This window comes from Pleurodeles waltl, chromosome 2_1, assembly GCF_031143425.1.
Source record: "Pleurodeles waltl isolate 20211129_DDA chromosome 2_1, aPleWal1.hap1.20221129, whole genome shotgun sequence".
Taxonomy (NCBI): domain Eukaryota; kingdom Metazoa; phylum Chordata; class Amphibia; order Caudata; family Salamandridae; genus Pleurodeles; species Pleurodeles waltl.
In genome coordinates this window covers 85002259-85024498 of record NC_090438.1, presented here as the reverse complement: position 1 = coordinate 85024498, position 22240 = coordinate 85002259, and the positions used below count along the sequence as shown (strand labels likewise).

At 43.5% G+C, this 22240-nt stretch overlaps 1 protein-coding gene across 2 annotated transcripts in view; it reads right to left on the bottom strand.

Moving 5' to 3' along the window:
• The window catches only part of LOC138261417 (V-set and immunoglobulin domain-containing protein 4-like), an 85481-nt gene that overhangs the window by 48745 nt on the left and 14496 nt on the right, over positions 1–22240 (bottom strand). For both annotated transcript variants that reach the window (XM_069210354.1, XM_069210363.1), the window contains exons 2-4: positions 12926–13273; positions 5920–6204; positions 1692–1823 (exon numbers count right to left, since the gene is read on the bottom strand). In XM_069210354.1, the coding sequence (XP_069066455.1) occupies positions 1692–1823; positions 5920–6204; positions 12926–13273 (765 nt within the window). The remainder of the gene's footprint in view (positions 1–1691; positions 1824–5919; positions 6205–12925; positions 13274–22240) is intronic.

Sequence of the window (22240 nt, the reverse complement as noted above, 5' to 3'; positions counted from 1 at the left end):
ACCGTTACGTCTTTCGTGGTGAACATTTGCCATGAAAGCACAGGAAAAACAGAACACAAGAGGCTGCTGTTTGCAGTGCTTTTGAATAAATGCAGCTTCGCTCCAAAAATTTCAGAATTTCACGCTCAAATATAGCTTTAATTCACGGACTTGCATTTCATGCAATTTACACATGATTTTACCATAATTTCATGTAACTGCCCAAAAGAGCAAATAACACGAATTTAAAACACACTTATTCCTACCACAAACCACCAAAATCAACGAGTTCTCCTTTTGGAAAGAAGAGCATTTTTCAAACTTCCATAAAGTGGACTTATGCAGGACATTTTATTGTAAATCGGGGAGTAGTTTAAGGACAATGGGTGAAAATGTCTGTATCAACATCCTGTAGAATTGGATTTGCATACCTGACCTGGTGGACTTGGTACTTTAGCAAAGTTGAATTTTACCAGGTTGCTACAGGTACTGAGTATACACCAAGGTTCAATGGTTTAAATTTTTGTGAGAGCAAACTTTATAGTGTAAACTTTTTGGTTCATATTTATTCTGATTCACAAATATATCTCATTGCAGAATTGCGAAATACAATTAAACTTTGCACAATTTGGTAAATGTGTGCACAACATTAGTGGGTCAATACACAGGTAATACTATTTGAGGGGTAAAGATTTGAGTCCTGTTTACCTCTCTTAAGAATGGTATTTTCATTTTCAATCTTTCAACACAAAACCTGACCATTCTGGAATACATCTTACAATGGGAGACAATGATTACCATGCACTGTGTAGTTGCTTCTCTTCAAATTTCTTTTTGATGAATCACTTGACATTATGAGCAATGTCCTGGTAGTGTTGGACCACAGATGCTGGAGTCATGCCAGAATTTCAGGATACCCAACAACTAAACAAACCATTACCATTAAGAGAACTACCTTAGTCAACACAAGACCTGCCAACTAGAAAATTACACCGTGTGAGAAGGGGATGGGGTCTTGGAGGGGGTGGTACCTCATGCCGAGAAGCACATTAATAGGCACTTGGCCCCCAACCCCGCCCCCAAACACTTTCCTCAAAAAAAAAATCAAAAAGACAAAAAGATTGCTGAGGCTGTTGCTGATGTCTCTGGGGTGTTTCCACATTCATTAATGTACATTGGCAGTTCGAAGCCTCCAAAAATGAGCTGGAAACCACCGTTCACAGTGGTTTTCAGGTCGTTTTCCATGCCACCGTGTGATATCAGCTCCTCGCCGTGTGACCGGGTGAAGGGGGTTGATATTCTGTGTCACACAGTGCCATCGTGTGAGCTGGCTGGCCTGCGACATTCCGAACATTTTGACACCCGATTTTCACACAGACTTACGTCTTTTTTGACGCTGACATAACTGTGAAAATTTTGTGTGACAACCAGTGGGAATGTTCATGAATGCTGACGGTCTCGCAAATATTATAAAGGGCTTTGAGTGGGGTAAATGTTTCCATACACTGAGTCTGTGAACCAGGATCTGAAAATGACACAATTAAATGCCACTTTTTGCACACCAGATGTGGTATGTGAACCAGGCCCTCAATTCTCAAACATGGCAAACAAAGGTATCTGAAAAAAAAATCAAAATCTTAGAGGCTAAGATCGTATGCAGTGCAGTATGAGTTCTAAAAATGGCCACACAAGTATCTGGATGAAAGTTGTACCTTTTGTTGATGAAGGAGCACTGGTGCCATGATGTTCTCGGTATCTTATACTTTGAGAGTGCTCTGTAGTGGTCATTCGTTCTGTACTACCCATTCGTATCTGTGGGTTGGTTGTTGTTGAAACAGCAGCACCTGGATATAAAAGAGGGCCAAATCATGAATCACAAACACCATTTTTATGACAGCCTTGAGCACTATGATGGGTAGTCCTTGGGGTGATGTTGTCAAATTGCAAAAGGTAGGAATGCACAGCATGTCTATCAGGCAGTCTTGGAAAATATGACCACATTTCTGACACCAGTAAATACAGGTAAACGCCCTGAACCATGACTCCTAAACAACAAAGTCGTGGACAACGAAAGCGGAACAACGCTTTCCTTAACCCTGACTTCGTTGTTTTGTGTCTTAACCACGCATGTGCTGAACCACGCACATGCGTGGTTAAGGCACAGAAGAAGGGAGTCGGCTGAGGAGGACGACGCGATGAATCATGAAATTGGGGCTGTTTTAGGGGTTGAGGGGTCAGGGTATTTTTAGTTTTAGGGGCGGGGGTAGGGGGTTGGGGTTTTAGTTTTAGGGGCGGGGGTGCGGGGTATTTTTAGTTTTAGGGGCAGGGGTGGGGGTTGGGGTTTTAGTTTTAGGGGCGGGGTGGGGGGTCAGGGCATTTTTAGTTTTAGGGGCAGGGTGGGGGGTTGGGATTTTGTTTTAGGGGAGGGGGCGTCGGGGTGGTTTAGGTCTAGGGGCGGGGGAGGGAGGAGAGGGGTATTTTTAGTTTTAGGGGCGAGGGTGGGGGGGTTGGGGTATTTTTTGTTTTAGGGGTGGGGGGCCGGGTGGTTTAGGTTTGGGGAGGGGTATTTTTAGTTTTAGGGGCGGGGTGGGGGTTCGGGTATTTTTAGTATTAGAACCATGCATGCCTATCACTAATGCCTTTACCAGGAATGCCTTTACAACAAAAATCATTGTTAAGGCATTCGTGGTAAAGGCATTAGTGGTAACAACGCGGTCGTAGTTCCGACCTCGTTGTTCAGGCATGCGTTGTTCCAGCATGCTTTGTTCCGACATACATTTGTAAATATGTGCATTGCTTACTTCCTGCTGAAGGTGAGACCATCAAGTCAATACATAGCATTCCATTAAAAAGTGATTGACCTCATCAGCATCAGCGGCTTACTCAAATGGGGGATTCCAGATCACAATCCTTCCTGCTACCTGTGTGGATGCTCAGGATTCCTTACTGTTAAATTTTTACATACAGTCCATAGGGGCCTTGCAACCCTCTCAGGGCATCAGGTTCCACGAATGTGTTGTCGATACCTCATAGTGCCATCAGCACATGACATTCCTTATCTAAGATTCTGGCTGAGAGAGACATCTAATATTGGATGTCTTTTGTCTACTTCAAACTAAACCTGTTAGAGCTACAACCAAAATAACATTCAATCTTTGCCGGCATTAGCGAATGCTTGGGGCTGTTTACCCATCCTCAGCCACTGCATCCAATTGCATGATTTTTTTGCTTTCTCTGGCATCTCATTTAAGGATGCTGTTATCAAAACTGTGTGGTACCAGTTGAGATAAATCCACTACTGCCTCCCAGAAACTTTTGCTCCACTGAGCAATCTGTTTTGCATTTCCACATTGAATGTGATGCTGAGTGGTTTACCAGATTCAACCTTCACCCTTTTAAAGAAGTGTTGAAGGGTATGCCCTGCCCTAACAGATATGGACTGACTACCAGACGAGTAAGCATTAAGCTCAAAATATACTGTATAAGTTGCAAGGACTTTCAGGCTAGCAAATCTGACTTCCTTGTCCACATACTTTCTCCATTTAAAGATATGACTGAAAACATTACTGTTCCTGCAACTTCTGCAGCCCATTAAATGCTAAAGACTGTGATCTGCAATCAACGACATGTTGCATCACAGTGACCTTAATTTACCTGTAAGCAGGTGCAAATATGCTACATCTAGTAACTCATGTAAACATATTCAAAAGAATATACAAACATATCTGTATCCCTTCTTTCTGTGCACCTTATAAGACGTTGTAAGACTTCAGAAGGATGGGCAATCCTATTGAACATGGTGTTGACTGCTGAATGGGGGCAGAGCTTTACCGATAAAGGATCCAGATCCTAGAATGGTCTCCAATTTGCCCATCACTCAGTTTTCCTCCCCACTTTATTTTGAAAACCTCTGCTCAAACATATGGAATCTGCCATATTTAGAGTTTTCTGATAGAAAGTTCAGGTTTCTACAATGGGAGTAGATACTCCTTGGAGACGTATATATCTGGTGGTGTGTCTGCCAGGGCCCATCACTACAGGTGGAATTTCACCCACAAACTGATATCACTTCAACTATAACCTCCGAAGTGGTGGCACATTTTCAGTGCCTCCATCTATGGCAGTTACCAGAATATAAGACATAAGACATACGTTTGATCAGTCAATCAATCAATCAATCAGTGTTTATTAAGCGCAACTACTCACCCGCAAGGGTATCAGAGCGCTGGGGGGGGCATATAGCGTCAACAGTGAGGTGGTTCTTCAAAAAGCCATGTCTTCAGCTCCTTCGTGAAGTTGAGGAGGGGGGTGGTCTGTCTGATGTGGAGTGGAAGGGCATTCCAGGCGGTGGCTGCGAGGTGGGAGAAAGAGCGTCCCCCTGTTCTTGTTTTCCTGATGCGGGGTACTTCGGTGAGAGCGAGCTCGGCTGAGCGTAGGGTCCTGTGGGGTACGTGGAAGTTGAGTCGCCTGTTCAGGTAGGCTGGTCTGGTGTCGTGGAGGGCTTTGTGTGCGTGGGTGAGGATCTTGAAGGTGATTCTTTTCTCTATGAGAAGCCAGTGTTGTATGCGCAGGTGTTGAGAGACGTGGCAGGGTCGATGCAGGTCGAGGACCAGTCTGGCGGCGGCGTTCTGGATGTTCTGTAGTTTGCAGGTGAGTTTCTTGTTGAGCCCGGCGTAGAGCTCGTTGCCATAGTCCTGTTTGCTGTTAATGAGGGCGTGTGTGATGGTCTTTCTGTGTTTGTGGGGGATTCATTTGAAGTTCTTGCGTAGGAGGCTGAGAGTGCGTAAGCAGGTGGACGTGACTGAATTGATTTGGCAGTCCATGTTGAGTTTGAAGTCCAGGATGATCCCGAGGTTGCGGGCTTGGTTCGTCGGGTTGGGCAGGTTTCTGAGGGTGGTTGGCCACCAGGAGTTGTTCCACGTGTCGGGTTGAGGGCCTATGAAGAGTACTTCTGTCTTGTTCACGTTGAGTTGAAGGCAGCTGTTTTTCATCCAGATGGTGACTGCTCCCATGCCTTCACGGAAGTTGTGTCTGGCTGTGTTGGGTTCGTTGGATAGGGAGAGGATGAGTTGGGTGTCGTCAGCATAGGAGACGATGTTGATTCCGTAGCTTCAGACGATGGCAGCCAGTGGGATCATATAGATGTTAAAGAGCGTGGGGCCTAAGGAGGATCCCTGGGGAACTCTGCAGGTGGTAGGTGTGGGGTCTGAAAGGAAGGGAGCGAGTCTCACTTGTTGAGTTCTGCCAGAGAGGAAGGATTGGATCCAGTCGAGGGCCTTGTCTCTAATGCCGGCTTTGTGAAGTCTGCATATCAGGGTGTGGTGGGAGACCGTGTTGAAGGCTGCAAGAGGTCCAGCAGGATGAGTGCCGCCATGTCTTCCTTGTCCAACAGGGAACGGATGTGGTCTGTTGCAGCCAGAAGGGCTGTTTCGGTGCTATGCTTTTTTCTGAATCCAGATTGGGAGGCATTGAGGATGTTGTGGTCTTTGATAAAAGTGGCGAGTTGGCTGTTGATGGCTTTCTCAATGACTTTCGCTGGAAATGGGAGCAGGGAGATGGGCCTGAAGTTCTTGAGCAGTCTTTGATGTACGTCTGCTACTCCTTCAAGCACACTATCACAGAGGTAACTCCATCAAACATCTGGATCTAATGCAGTCATCCTCGATTAAGCAGAAGATCCACCACCATGTCATATGGAGCTGGCACTAAACCTAGGAAAAGTCAAAGATACAGCAAAAGGAATCTCTACCAAGGCAGGTATGCCACCAAGGGTACACTAAATATGGCAGGTATACCGCCAAATACGTGGGCAAGAAATCTGTCATTTCTTGCAAATTTTCTGGCAACATTGTTCTCTTAATCAGTCTAGAAATATTGTGCAATGTTCTCAAACTTGTCCCTTTGCTCAAGGGCACTGATGCTGTGTATTGTGCTTCTGACCTGTGATATTCAACTCGAACACTTGACTTTTCTTGGTTGTCTTTTTTGGGATCTTGTTTTCCACTTCACAGTAGTAGGTCCCAGAATCAGAACTCTGAGCGCTTTTGATAATGAAGGAAGGCTCATTTGTCTGGAAGTAGTCTCTGGTTCCTTCCATCCCACGTTTATACCAACTGTATGTAATTGGAGGTGATCCTTCTGCGAAACATGTAAATCTCAACATAGTTCCTTCAAAAACTTCAAACAAGGATCCGTCTGGCTGAACAACAGGTATAGTCACAGCAACTACAATGCCAAAGAGGAGAAAAGATTAATTAATATATAGAGAAAACTGAAAAGCTAGACTTTTTCATTTCGTATAGTCTTAACCAGTATCCACTCCATCCAGATTAGTCATTAGAAATGTGGTATTTTTTTAACTATAAATAATTGCATGGAAAATTTTAATAATGAGGACCCTGGAGAAATGTGAAAACTAAGATATTTTAGTAGTGGATCTAGGGTCAGCGACTTTATTACTGCAGAACGCTGACTTTGCACATCATCTATAATAATGGAGTGGGAAAAACTTGTGTAATTTACTGTTGCGTAATTACATGAAATTACAGTGAAATTATGTAAAATTATGCTTGGAGCATAAGCAACAATTTAGTTCTATTTTCTTAGCACAAAGTGTACCCGTGTGTCCAAAATTAACCCAAGAATGCATTTTGTGCTAAGAAAAATAGCTCTAAATAAAACACAACACGAACACAGGCTGTTTGCGCTCTCTTCCTGTGCTCTTGCGGTAGGTGTATTTGCCCCAGATTACTATGAATGACGGGATCAGACACAATCGTTTAGTTTTTAAAAACTTCGCATCACAAGAGTAACACAGAATTCGCAAAATTATTTTGATTGCTCCAGCATAATTAATAGTTCTGCTAGGGCTAGTATACATAACTACCAGTCTAATTTTTAAGGATGCTCTGAGTGTACTATTGCAGCACAAACTCACAGGGGGTCATTCCCAAAGTTTCCCAGAAATGCAGCCAGGACCAGAATGGGAAACCAGAAGCAGAAACCAACCCAGCACCGTTCATCTCCACATGCTCTCATTAATATTCATAAGTCACATGGTGGGGAGAGGGTCTTTATCCACTCCCGCTCGCCTTGCAACTCACAATTTGTAGGTTGCATGTCACAATGACCACTATGAATGGCAGTGATCTTCTGTAGATAGTTAAAAGTCTCTCTGCATTTACAAAGGCAGATGCACTGTGCAGTGACACCTGAAAAAATGCAAAACAACATTCACACATATGACCCTTAGCTCTAGGGTCTGTTTTGTGTGGTGAGTTGTGTACAGAATTGTGTACTTAATCCTCTTGCAGATGGGTGAGCAATGCAATGCGGTGAGTGCTGTAGAGGTAGACTGATGGTGGGGGGAGTGTTATACTACAGTTGTGCAGTTAATTTATCAAGCTTGGAAGGTTTAAAGGCTGAGTTTGTCCTGACTTGATCTTAATTCATGGCAGGCGGGTCCTACGGAGGTGCCACAAATGAACACTAAATTAAGACATCTTTCTACTTAAATATCTGTTTGTGCTTTTGATAACAGAGGATTGGTCATCCACCTTATTAGTATATGTTTCATTCACTTTGGAAGAATGAAAGAACAAGTCATCCATGGCCAGACTCAAATCTACAACATGCTTGTATGTTTGTGAAATTTGTGTAGCACAAGCTTAGCTGAAAGCACTTGAGCTCTACAAGTTCAAAGGCAAAGATGGAGTTGACAACTGATTGATGGGTAACTGAGTTCTGGGAGCAGGAGAAGCCTGTTACTGTGTCATGATGTGGTGTTCTTTAAAGAGTTGTGCAGTCACAAGGAGGTTGTTTTTTATTTTTGATCATTGGGTGATATCCCTGCATATGGTGCTACCTTTTTCTTGTCCTGAGGAAGACCTCATGTGATGTAATTAGATTTAGGGGTCAAAACGATGACAATTATAATATTTTTTGACTGCTGCAAACTCTATATGTACGTAGAACCGCAATAATTGATGAAGCCTTTGCTCCACTGCTTGTTCTTGCATTTGTGCTTATGTTTTATATTATTCTTTTGCTTGACATTTTTCCACTGTTGTTGATTAGTACCTTTATTGTAGTGTTTTCTTCATTTGGAGTGCCAAGAGGTGCGACTGTTTGCCTGGAATTAAGTTTATGGGTTATGCTTTCAATTGATAGGTATTGATGATGTATAAATATATATGCAGCAACACCCTCTCCTTGTCTCATATGCTTGTATTGACTCTTATTTAAAAACATGTTTTCGAAGTTATTCAGAAAGTACCTTTATTGTTGACAATATTACTTATCCAGATTCTTGAGGGATACAGGGCGTGCCCTGTTTACCATTTTTTCAATTTTCTTTCCCCTTGTGTTACAGCTCTATTTTAGTTCTTAATACTGACAATATTCACCAATGTCTTTTCTTTCTGGTGCCATCTTTCTGAGGGTGGTACCGCTGCACCTTGGCGGTTTAGTTGTCATTGACCGTACTGAGCTTCTGAAGAGGACCCTCACTATATACAAGTTGCCTTACACAGCGACTGCGCCGCAAGGTCGTCTGTGGCATGCCAAAGGCAAACTTGTGTGTGCTCAGCCAAATACCATTTTCATTTCCTAATTTTCCCTCAAACCTGCCCAATTTCCTATGTTCTCTAATTTTAGGTCCAAGAAGCTGAGGGTGCTTTCATTAAATATACTTTCTTTGGTTAAACACTCAGCATAAACTTTAGATAACATCTTGGATGATAGATTTAATCATGTGTTCTTTAAATGTATATGGCACTTTGTTGAAGCCAATCTCATGTTTGGCCCCCTTGGTGCTGAAATTACAAAATAATCGGTGCAGACAGAAATGGGCACCATGACGATGGCGTTGCCTTTATTCACAGCTCCGATTTCAACACTTATCCATATCCCTGTCTGGAAAATGTGCCACAAATTTGTTTTCCCTTCTCTCCTTTAATATAGCAGACTTGCTAACGGTGGCATGAGTGGCCACTCTTCACGGTGGTCACCTTATGGACCTTATTTTGCCTCAGGAAAATTTGCCAGTTTCCTGGACACCATTCCTCTATTATAGCCTCGTTAATTCCCAGTTATTCTTGAAGTGCTAGGCCTCAAATCCTCCTTTAAATATACCTTTTCCCAATCCAAGGTCTCCAGGAATTGGAAAGAGTCCCAGTTCCACAAACTTTTATCATTAGATCGTCATAGTCTCTCTTGATCCACCTCAGACATTCATAGCTGCTATATCTAAGCTCCATCAGGTGGTGTCCCCAATCTTTGATCACTTGTTTTCAGTGCAAACAAACCTGCCCACTCTACATTGTAAAATATTTTTGGTGTATTTGTATAAAGGCGAGACGACATTTACCTGCATCTTCGTAGGTGTCTCCCATGCAGATGTTGCCATGCTGCTATACCCAACACCTTTCCAGCTTCTTACAGGAAGCAGGTGGCATCTGGCCACGGTGAGCAGAGTCCAGGAGGTGAAATGGTTTTGTTTACCTCCTGAACAGTCCTGTTCCCATTTTCCTCTAGTTTGGCACACATTAGTAAGGGACACAGACATACTCCTCAGTCTCAGGCTGTTCAGGCAGTTTTATCAATCTTTCTTCATGAATTATTTGTGGGTCCTTGACTCCACAGTCCCCATAAATCACCATAATCTGGTTTTTATCACTGTCTATCCTGGAGGTGGTTCTAGTTCACCCTGTCTGGGCATACGAGGATTCCTCGTCCTCAGTTAGACAGACCAGCACAGTTTGCTCCTATCTGAGCACAGGGTCATTCCCTCTGCATGCATATGGGATGCGAAAGCATGTTGAGGAGCTCTTGCAAGCAGCCAAAGTCCTAACCCATCATGAATGTCTACCACAGGCATTTGTACGTCTGTTCATCATTTGTGGATTTTATACTTGAAAATCACATGTCAAATGCATTAGAATCCACACGTTGACCTAATAAGTGCCTCGTAGAGACTCATTGACCTTATTGCACCTCAGGATCTTGAGGATTTGACTGGGTCCAAAAAAGATGAATGGACAGGAAGCACCTGCAGTGTCTGTTCATCCATTGCTGTCTGCAATAAGGCACCTTAGGAAAGGGAAAGAGATGTGTTGTGAAAGTGCTCTTGTCCGGACTGTTGGATAATGGCTAGAGGAAGAAGAGAGTAAGAGATACAGAGAACATGAGCTCTGTGTCTTCCTCTTTTGCCACTGAGCCTCCTTTGCTGGTTGGATGTGTGGGAGAATTGCTGCTTGTCTGGTTGTTCTTGGATTTCTATGTGCTTGGAGTTTTGTTGGTTAAGAGTGGGAGGGCATGGCTGAAAAATCTTCTGCATCCCAAAATGGCTACCAATGGAAGTCGAACTCTTGCACTACTCTCAGAAAGTCCTGTGAAAGCTCTTTTGGTTGTTTGGTGGGTTCCTGAGATCTTTATAGGGTCCCTGTAATGGTCCCTGCAGCTCCAGGGTTTTTCCTGCAACAGTCACCTTGAACCAGATGGGGGCTGAGTTGAGGAAGGTGCGAAGTATGCCACTTTCATCATTATCTGGTCTGACCTTTTTTAAGTTGCTTCTCTCCTTTCCCATCTTTCCTGTGGTGCTGTTGCCCCGCTGGTGTTTGTAGAGGTGGTGACTGCGACTGCAGGTTTCTATGGTTTGCTGAGATGAGTCACGTTGATACTTGCTGATTCTTGGGGCAGTGCTACTGATAAACAGAATTTAAGGACCAGAATTAGTCCAACTTGATCACTCAATCACCCAGGGGCTACAGGCATGCTTTCTGCAGATTTGGACTTCCTGTGCACTGAAGCAAATGCTAGTATCGCCAAATCTGTATAATTTAGTACCTCCTAGATGCACGAAGAGCAGAGATGCTAGAGACTGCTGGAAGTGTGAGATTTGTGTCATTTTCTTCTATTCTAGTGGTTTTCTTGTATAGCACATTGCCACCCAACCATGCCTTCCGGCGCTAAAGACAACACATCCACCAGGCCGCTAGATGCACTTTAAAGTGATTAAAAGAAGAGTAGTTGTGATTTTAAGACTTTCCTAAAGCTGGATTCAGACTGTCATCATACCTGGGCCTGAACTGTGTGTCACTCACTGGATCTGCAATGGTCATTTAATCACCAAATGACAATTAAGTTCCATTCGTTTGGTAACCGACCTTTGGCTTCTGACACTCCTATATTATCCAGTCTATACCCACTATTCCAACATCAAATGGACAGAAAAGAACCACTAAAGCCAAGGGAAAGGTTTCTTTTAGAAAATACCAGAGACCCCTTTACCATGCCTAACGTGCTAGCTAAGGACATGAAGACTATAACTTCACCAGAGAGAATTGTCATGCAGCTTTAAAAATAGTTGACTTTCCCAAGACTAGCCAGCCTCTGTAAATGCACTTAGCACACTGGCGCCCTCTGGTGAACACTTCTGGTATAACCAAAATGTTGTTTGCCAATCTTTTAACCTGCTTTGCAAATAGGATACTCTTCCATATAAACACGTTTTATTTATTTATATGTATGTTTTATTTCTAACCACATTCCTTTAGTTAGGTATAACATTTTTAATGGATTTTGTTTTTACCATACAGACATCACTATTTTAACTATTTTCTGGTGGAGCAGTTGTACGCTTGTAACTCCCAACACAGTGTAAGAGCAATTCATGGACTTGCCTACGTTACTAAAGTGTTAGTAACAACTTTTCATGAGAATTTGTTTTTTCTCTCGAGCTTCCTTTTTTTTACTTTCGTTTTTACTTTAGTTTTTTAGAGAGAGTTCTAGAGCACAAACATTAATAGAGGTTATGGGAGAGCTGTATATGGTGCTCACTTCCCTACCATAGAAGTTCACACCTCGGCTATTTGCTATTTCTAATTTTCTGAATTCAGGAGTGTTTGGTGCACCTGTGCTTTGTCGTGTAGATCAGTGGTTCCCAGCCTGTCAACCAGGGACCCCTGGGGGTCCGTGAAGCCTCCTGAAGGGGTCGGTGTCTGCTTAGAAAATTAAATAATATTAACAGATTAATAAAATGTATATAAATAAAGTGGCTAAATGTACAATTGAACATTTAAAAAAATACTGTAAGTGTCAAAGAATTTGAAATTGGAGACTAATAAACAAATTAGAATCCTCAGATTGATTTGTGGGAGCACTGGAGGTGCTTCAAACAGAATATAGCATGGGTGATAAGTGGCTTCAATTGAATTTAGAAAAGCTTCAACTTTGCTATTGAAATTAAAAGGTTTTTTTTATATTTGTTTTAAAAACAAATAAAATGTGTTATCATTTGAGAATGTGTTTGATGAATGCTTGTTTCTGTATTTTTTGTGTATTGTTTTGTGGTTCAAATCATAGATAATTTTAGGCCAAGATCCCCCGCTTCCAGTAGTGACTCAATAAGGGGACGCCCAGATTCCAATAATGATTCAGTGGGGGTCCCCACGTTGAAGTAATGATAAAGTGGGGGTCCACAGAAGTCAAACGGTTGAGAACTACGGCTGTAGATCGTTTCGGTATTTTAGGTATCTTCAATACAGGCCTTAAAGAGGCCGGGGAGACATCTGTTGGCCATCATGCCATAGTTAGCACACATCTGAAGTGGGACCACTCGATCTGTTCGGTGGTCTTGAAGGAAGCGGAGAGGTTTAAAGTGGTTTCTTTTCTTGGGGTACTTGTTGTTTTGTTGAGTTTTGCCATCCAACATATTATTGTATTTAAAACACTCTGACCCTCAAGATAACATGCAGACTTAACTGCAGCTGTCTAATGCCAGCTTGGCTTTCTTTCATGAGTGCATTTTAGGTGTATCTTGCATGTCTTAATTTTAAATGTAGTAGAAAAGATTTAGAGCCATAGGTGTTCCATCAATCCATCTCAGTTGCTGATTATATTATGATGACAGCCAAATAACATTAGAAGGTGCAGAGCATGTACTTACCTTTTCTCACAATTAAATGTGTGCTGGCTTCTTTGGTGATTAGGTTGCTGCTGCCTGGTAACATCAAAGAGACTTTGCAGGTGTACACTCCCCCATCATCAATCTCAAGGTTCACAATGGTGAGAGAGACATTGCTCCCCTGGCGGTCCTGAGGGAGGCTCAGCCGCTCTCTGTATCTAGTCACGAAGACATGGTCGCCTGCTTCATCTCTTTCGAAAAGTCTCCGGTCATCGAAGAGCCAAACCGTCCTCTGCGGCGCGTGGTCCACTGGCGAGTAGGTGCATGGGAGAGTGACTGAGTGCCTCCACGTGCCAGTGACGTCATGCGGGGCAATGACAGCAAAATCAGCTGCAAATAAAGATAAAACATGACGTAGTTGGCGTAGTGGTCTAGATGCATTTTAACGAAAATACCAAAAATAAAAATAACATTCCCAGTCTTGTAGTGCATAATAAACACAGCTGCATTTCTCCTTGTTGCCAACTTCTTTGTGACGGAATTTATTTAAAAAAATTATAATCTGAGGCCCACCTTTTGCTTCATGGTTGTGTCTCTGGTTTGGCACAATCCTGATCCAAAATCGAAATTGTTAAATCTCATAATGTGGTCAAATGTAATCATGATAAACTTGCTAAACATGTGTGATGTCTTAAGACATGATGCTACTTCTTGAGCTGTCACTTCCTGTGAGGTCATGGTTTGTGATGCCACTTCCTATGATGCCACATGCAATGTCATGCACTTGATGTCATGTGCCAAGATGTCATTTGCATAGTGTCTAACTTGGTGAGTCCCCCAATTCTTTATTTACACTTGTGCCCTGCTGCATAAGTGGTAAACGTATACCTGCGTGCAGAGACAATCATTCTGCCTGAATACCCACCCACCTATCCTCATTGTACAAGGAAATTGTTTTTCCAATAGGCAATGCCACTCTTCTAAACCTGTACCTTTCTACCTCGAGCCATTGTCCTCCTACTATACAACTTTTCTCCTAAAATGGTGCCTATCTCCACCTTGACACCTCTTCTTTGCCTCATAAGCTTGCCTAGTAACATTGTGCATTTTCTACATAGGCAGTTCCTGGGAAGACACACATTGATAAAGAGAGGAGCAGCCTGGCTGGGCTTTCATTGTGTGTGTTATCACCTTCCATTAGGTGCAGGGATGGAGAGGGAGGGGTTATGAAGGGAAAGATGAATTCTGTAGAAGGAAGTCATGTCTCTTACAGACTTGGTATAAAAGTAGTAGTGAGGGATAGCAAATGCTACCTGTGATTACTACAAAATGATGCCCATGTCACTCATAGGCACAATCAAATAACTCCTACTTGGGCAACTGATGAGAATGGGGGTTTGAAGGGATTTCTACCAGGAGGCATCACACCCTGTTCAATGCGTACAAACAAAAAATCCCAAGATCTGAAATAGCACTCACCAACCACCAGCCCCTCGATAGCCGGGTGACTAGTGAGCCACAATAATCAAGCATTGCCATAGACAAAGTAAACATTGTGTGACACCAAAACAACATTCTTTATTTCCTGTGGAAATGTATGAAACGTGGGCCACCTCATGCGGGTATAAGATCTTGAGTCTATAGTGGAAGAACCTAGTGTCATCTTGAAAATGTTGACCATGGACAGGGTGGTGCACTCCGGGTAGGTCTTTCTCCCTTCAAAACTCAGCCATTTTTTCAGGAAATTTCTATAGAAATGCAGGATTTGACTTGCTAGAAATTTGTCATCATTGAACTCAAGCAAAGATAACAACATCACATATTCATCAAAAGAGGATATCCCTTGACAAACATTCTAAAGTATTATTTTTATAACACTGTGCCTCAAATTCCACAAGGGCATGTCTTCAGTTTCTCTCCCAGAGGAATTCAACATAGATAAAAACCTAGTGAAGGTAATATTTTTGTGAGAAGACATCATGGAACATCTGAACTGGTTTGATCATGCAAGTTTGTGACACCTCTTATGCAGTGTGTGTTGCAGGTTCACACTTAAGCACAGAGTCTAGCAGAAACCGTTGGACAAGACTGTGAGGAGAGGGGGGCAGAGCATTGAGGTTTGGAGGAAAGATCAGGGGACGAGTGAGTGAATAAAGAGGTGTTCCCATGCATGACAAGGAATCATAGGATGCAAGCAAACATGGGCTGTGGATTGAGTAGAGTTCACCATTTTTTCAAGAGACAAAGCAATGGAAAGGGGCAGTGGCACTTAGGAGTACATATTGACATCATTTTATGTGTATTGATTAATCTAATAATAGATGCCCAGAAGTAGCTATAAGGAGTTTGCCTTTCAGTGTCTCTGAGCATTGGTATGAGGCCACTGGAGTACCTGACCAGTTCTTGAGTTCTCATCTCACACAGGCAGTTAACCAACCCTTACCATGTGCAATATATTCTCCCTAAGCACTGTATCATCCTGGTTAATCCAGGCAAGAAATGGGTGAGAGATAATGTGTTGTATTACAGAGTCTCTCTGTAACCTAAAGGCCATAGGTGGTAATCATAGCAGAGCTCTTTCTCCCTGTTAGAAATGGGGTCTTTGGTTGACAGTCCGGTTACCCCCTGTTCAAGCAAGGAACCTCACTCTAGTCAGGGTAAAAGAGAATCACCCTCAGCTCACCCCTGCTTACCCCCTTGGTAGCTTGGCAGAGCAGTAGGCTTAACTTCAGAGTGCTAGGTGTAAAGTATTTGTACCAACACACACAGTAACTAAATGAAAACACTACAAAATGACACAACACCAGCTTAGAAAAATAGGGAATATTTATCTAAACAAAACAAGACCAAAATGACAAACATCCACAATACACAAGTCAAGTTATCAATAAAAATGCAAAAAGAGTCTTTACGTAGTTTTAAACACACACTAACGCTGTCATCATGAAAAAGTAACTTGGGCGCGTCAAAAATAAGCACGCACGGGCGAGTACGTGTCAAAAAGGGCTTGCGATGCGTTAATTCCACTCACGAGCAGGACCGTGAATCGTTTCTCCTTTCGCCGGGTCGGGCGCGTCCTTTCTTCTCTCCGGAGGAGAGCGATGCGTCGATCTGGTCAGCACTCTTGGCTCCGGGCAGGCCTTGCGTTGTTTTTCCACTTGAGTCGGAAATCCAGCCGCACGATGATCCGAAAACCCGCAGCGCGGGATGTGATCTCCCAGCCTCCGTCAGCAATGCTGCGTGTCGTTTCTCCTGCTCTGTGCTTTGATTCTTCGGTCGCGTTTCCTGCGAGCGTCGTTTCTCAGCTGCAGAGCCGGCGGCGCGTCATTTCTTCAGCCGTATATCGGAGTTGTGTTGATCTTTTCCCCGCACAGCGCTCTGTGTGTGGATTTCCTTGTCTTTTAGCTGCCAGCTTCTCCTTTCAGGGTTCCAGGAACTGGATGGGCACCACAGGGCAGAGTAGGAGTCTCTCCAGAGACTCCAGGTGCTGGCAGAGAGAAGTCTTTGCTGTCCCTTAGACTTCAAACAACAGGAGGCAAGCTCTAAATCAAGCCCTTGGAGATTTCTTCTCAAGATGGAAGGCACACAAATTCCAGTCTTTGCCCTCTTACTCTGGCAGAAGCAGCAACTGCAGCAGAGCTCCACAAAGCACAGTCACAGGCAGGACAGCTCTTCTTCCTCAGCTCTTCAGCTCTTCTCCAGACAGAGGTTCCTCTTGTTTCCAGAAGGGTTTCTAAAGTCTGTGGTTTTGTGTGCCCTTCTTATACCCAATTTCTCCTTTGAAGTAGGCCTACTTCAAAGTAAAGTCTCTTTTGAATGTTAAATCCTGCCTTGCCCAGGCCAGGCCCCAGACACTCACCAGGGGGTTGGAGCCTGCATTGTGTGAGGGCAGACACAGACCTTTCAGGAGTGAGTGACCACTCCTCCCCTCCCTCCTAGCACAGATGGCTCATCGGGATATGCAGGCTACACCCCAGCTCCCTTTGTGTCACTGTCTAGTGTGAGGTGCAACCAGCCCAACTGTCAAACTGACCCAGACAGGGAATCCACCAACAGGCAGAGTCACAGAAATGGTATAAGCAAGAAAATGCTCACTTTCTAAAAGTGGCATTTTCAAGCACACAATCTTAAAATCAACTTTACTAAAATATGTATTTTAAATTGTGAGCTCAGAGACCCCAAACTCCACATGTCCATCCACTCCCAAAGGGAGTCTGCACTTAAATCATATTTAAAGGTAGTCCCCATGTTAACCTATGAGAAGGACAGGCCTTGCAACAGCGAAAAACGAATTTAGCAATATTTCACTGTCAGGACATATAAAACACATTACTATATGTCCTACCTTAACCATACACTGCACCCTGCCCTTGGGGCTACCTAGGGCCTATCCTAGGGGTGTCTGACATGTAAGAAAAGGGAAGATTTAGGCCTGACAAGTGGGTACACTTGCCAAGTCGAATTTGCAGTTAAAACTGCACACACAGACACTGTAATGGCAGGTCTGAAACATTATTACAGAGCTACTTATGTGGGTGGCACAACCAGTGCTGCAGGCCCACTAGTAGCATTTGATTTACAGGCCCTGGGCACCTCTAGTGCACTATGCCAGGGACTCACTAATAAATCAAATATGCCAATCATGGATAAGCCAATTACATACACATTTTGTAAAGGTGGGTACACTTGACAAGTCGAATTTACAGTTAAAACTGCACACACAAAAACTGCAGTGGCAGGTCTGAGACGTGATTACAGAGCTACTTATGTGGGTGGCACAACCAGTGCTGCAGGCCCACTAGTAGCATTTGACTTACAGGCCCTGGCACCTCTAGTGCACTGTACTAGGGACATACTAATAAATCAAATATGCCAATCATGGATAAGCAAATTACATACACATTTTGTAAAGGAGCACTTGCACTTTAGCACTGGTTAGCAGTGGTAAAGTGCCTAGAGTAACAAAAACAGCAAAATCAGAGTTCAGCACACATCAACAACCTGTGCAACAGAGGCAAAAAGTTAAGGGAGACCACGCCAAGGATGAAAAGCCTAACACTCCCATTCATCTTTCTTGTATTAATCAAAGGAGTATTAAGGAGGTGGGTACTACTGCATCCTGCTTCTTAAACTTAAAGATCTGTATTAGCAAATGTTATATGAAAGAAGCATTGACCAGGTCAATAGTTTCGGCTTTTGTACCATTCATGCATGCAGAAGTACATAACATATCAACACCCATGTGTGAGGAAGTACATAAAATATCACCAACCATGCATGAAGAAGTACATAACATATCGCTATTGTGGTGGAAGCACCTTCATGGTTTTATTTGAAGATGCCTCTTTGAAACATTGACGCTGCAATGACCACAATCACCAAGGGTCCTTTATCTTAATACACAAGGGTCCAATTCTCTCCACTATGTCCCTATGAGAATGTGTGTGTTTCTCCCACATGTTTCTCTCTCATAACTAACCTTAGATACGGCTGCGTGAATATGGTTTGTTTTTATTGCACAACACCAACCATAAAGGTGTGCGTGTGCTTCCAATGTGTGATCATAAAGATACCACCTCTGTGGTGCCAATATCTGTTGTATGTCTAATGTCTGTGTTCTTTGTTTTTACCGGGTCATCTGTATCAAGAGCATACACACTCCTTGAGTCAAGATCAGGTGCACCCATATAGCTTCGGTCCTGAAGAAAGGGCAATCTCTTTTGATGATATAGACATGAAGCATGTTGACTTTGTACTTATAACTAACATAATTAATTGGACAACACCATTTCTATCCAGGGGAAGTGAGGATCATCATTTCCCTAGGATTCCATCATTTTTTAACCTTGACATAGATATTGTCATTTAAATTAAATATTCCCTTAGAAATATCTATGGTCGATTTTAGATCAACTTCATTCCAGTCTTCCCACTGATATACTAGGAATACACTTTATATCCCTACTAACACTACTAAGGCTAAATCAAAACTATCTCTGGCAAAGAGTCCGTTTGAGGGGTCTGTTGGCCATTTCTGTGCCAGCCCAACGAGGAGCAGGTGATAATGAAGCATGCCACCTTTGGGTGGGTGAGGGCAGTTGCTTCTACATGCTAATGCCCCTGTTGATCAGAAACGTTTCAGGACCCTAAATGGACACCTGTAACAGAGATTTTAGAACAGTATCCCCTTTTGTTATTATTGTATGAATCAGGAAACTGCATTCTGGACTGCCCAGTTCTCCTTGTCCTTTCACTTTCAAGAGTATGTAAAATATCGCCAACCGCGCATGCAGACTTTAATAATCAGCACTCATACATGCAGAAATACAGAACATATCACCATCCATGCATGCAGAAGTGCAGAACATGTCACCATTCATGCATGCAGAAGTGCAGAACATGTCACCATTCATGCATGCAGAAGTACAGAACTTATCATCTCTCATGCATGCAGAAGTACATAACATATCACCACCCATGCATGCAGAGGTACATTGGATATCACCACTCATGCATGCAGAAGTACATAACATATCACCATTCATGCATGCAGAAGTGCATAGAATATCACTACTCATGCATGCAGAAGTGCATAACATATCACCACCCATGCATGCAGAGGTACATTGGATATCACTACCCATGCATGCAGAAGTACATAGAATATCACCACTCATGCATGCAGAAGTACAGAACATATCACCACCCATGCTTGCAGAAGTACATAACATATCACCATTCATGCATGCAAAAGTAGATTACATATCAGCACTAATGCATGTAGAAGTTCGAAGCATATCACCACCCATGCATGCAGAAGTACATAGGATATCATCACCCATGCATGTAGAAGTACATAGGATATCACCACTTATGCATGCAAAATTACAGACCATAGCACCACCCATGGATGCAGAGTACTTAACATATCAGCACACATCCATGCAGGCAAATAAACCAAACACCTACACACTTTGAAAGTAACGTTTAATATGGGCCCATTCACTAAACAAACATATAAATCAGGCTTCCCTCCACACAAAGCAACAACCCTACATGGCACTGTACAGCAGGGGCACTGGGTGATGTTCATCAGCAGAGCACGAGGTGATGTGCATTATCAGGCAAAGCAGGGCATGCAAGATAACACGTTGCAGTGCTCCAGCAGAGCTATAATTGTGCACCTCGGGTGAGCACTGGTTAATGCGCTTCCGGGGTTCATTGAGTGATGCACATCACAAGAGGAGTAGATGTTGCACATGAGGTAAGCACGGATTGTTGTGCATCACTGGGCCGATGGATGATGGATAGTGCATGGGCACAGTGCCATCTGTGTGGTGGGTCACTGTGATATGCTGCAGTGTGACTTTGGTGAACATTGGGAATAGCATATTGCAGCGCCCCCTGGCCTTCAGCCATGCCTTTTTGGCTGGCAGCATTTTCCTTGATGGGCATTTCAAGACTATAAGTAGAATGACAAAAACAAAACTGGCGGATCCAGAATAAAATGTTAAATGAGACAGGGTTTTCTACTTGTGCTAATGGACAAATGATTGGATAGCAACTAAATATCTAAATGTCCTCTTTTAGATACTGACACTCCGACATGTTTTTCTTTTCCTGCTTTAAATCGTGTGTCAAATAACATTTTTTTCTGCTATTCTGAAACCCTAAAATAGCAATTATTCATTGACAATCGTTTTTCTAGACCGATAGGATCGCATTTACTTTTAAACCAAATTGAAATAATTTGTGCAAAAAATTGAAACGTTTCAAATCAATTAAATAAGAAATATTCATACAAGCTACCGTTACACAGGCTCTAAGAACAGAAGCTGAAGAAATGGTTAAGAGAAAAAAAAATCTTAAAATTATAGTCGTCACAAGATCCAGTAATTTGCTCCAGTTAGCCAAATAAGTTATCTCTCTGCCACTGTGAAGTGAAAAAAACATCAGCGTATGTGCAAAACATACTTAAGGGGGCGGGGAATGATGACCTCTCAAAACCCAAGCCAACGTCATCAAACAAGGCAACAGTCTGGAAAGTTAGACATGCAGCTCTGAGTAAAGAGAACGTTCTTCTCTACACTGTGTGGCCCCTTTAAACTTAGGGCAGTGATACTCAAAGTATGGCCCAGTGGCTGCATGCAGCCCGCCTGACCTTTACACGTGGCCCACGAATGTATGATGGAACAACCTATGCAGGAACCACGTATGCCTTAACAACGCGGTCGGAACAACGACCGTGTTGTTACCACGCATGCCTTTACAATGATTTTTTTGTTGTAAAAGCACGCCTAGTAAAGACATGTGTGGGAACAGCATGCGTGGTTCTATCATGCCAAGGCCCAAAAGTACCCCACCCCTAACACTTAAACTACCCCGACCCCTCACCCACCCTAAAAACAAAACTACTCAGACTCCCCCACCCTGCCCCTAAAAACAAAACTACTCCGACCCCCCATCCACCCTAAGGCCAAAAAGTACCCCACTCCTAATACTTAAACTACCCGACCCCCCACCTGCCCTAAAAACAAAACTACCCCGACCTCCCCACCCCGCCCCTAAAAACAAAACTATCCCGACCCCCCACCCGCCCTAAAAACAAAACTACCCCAACCCCCACGTGCCCCTAAAAACAAAACTATCCCAACACCCCCACCCACCCTGAGCTCTAAAACATTCCCCGATCCCCCACTCGCCCTAAAATCAAAACTACCCGACCCCGCACCCCAGCCCCTAAAAACAAAACTACCCCAATCCCTGCCCCTAAAAACAAAACTACCCCAACACCCCCACCCACCCTGAGCCCTAAAACCTTCCTGACTCCCCACCCACCCTAAAAAGAAAAACGACCCCCCTCCCACTCTAAAAACAAAACTACCCTGACCCCCCACCCTGCCCCTAAAAACAAAACTACCCCAAAACCCTCACTCACCCCTAAAAACAAAAATACCCAACCCCCACCCCACCATTAAAAACAAAACTACCCCTACACCCCCCACTCACCCTGAGCCCCAAAACCTTCCCGAACCCCCCACCGCCCTAAAAACAAAACTACCATGACCTCCCACCACCGCCCTTAAAAACAAAACTACCCTGACTCTCCTACCCCCACCCCTAAAAACAAAACTACCCCGACCCCCCACCCGCCCTAAAAACAAAATTACCCCCACCCCTAAAAAAATAGCCCAACCTCCCCACCCCAAGCCCTTAGTCCACCCCCACCCCTAAAAACTACCCCAACCGTGCCCCAGCCCCATTTACCTGACTGTGCACTGTCCGATCCACCCTAAAAAAGCCAACCCAAACATCCCCCCTCTTCGCCTCTAAAAAAAAAGAGCCTCCCCCAAGTCC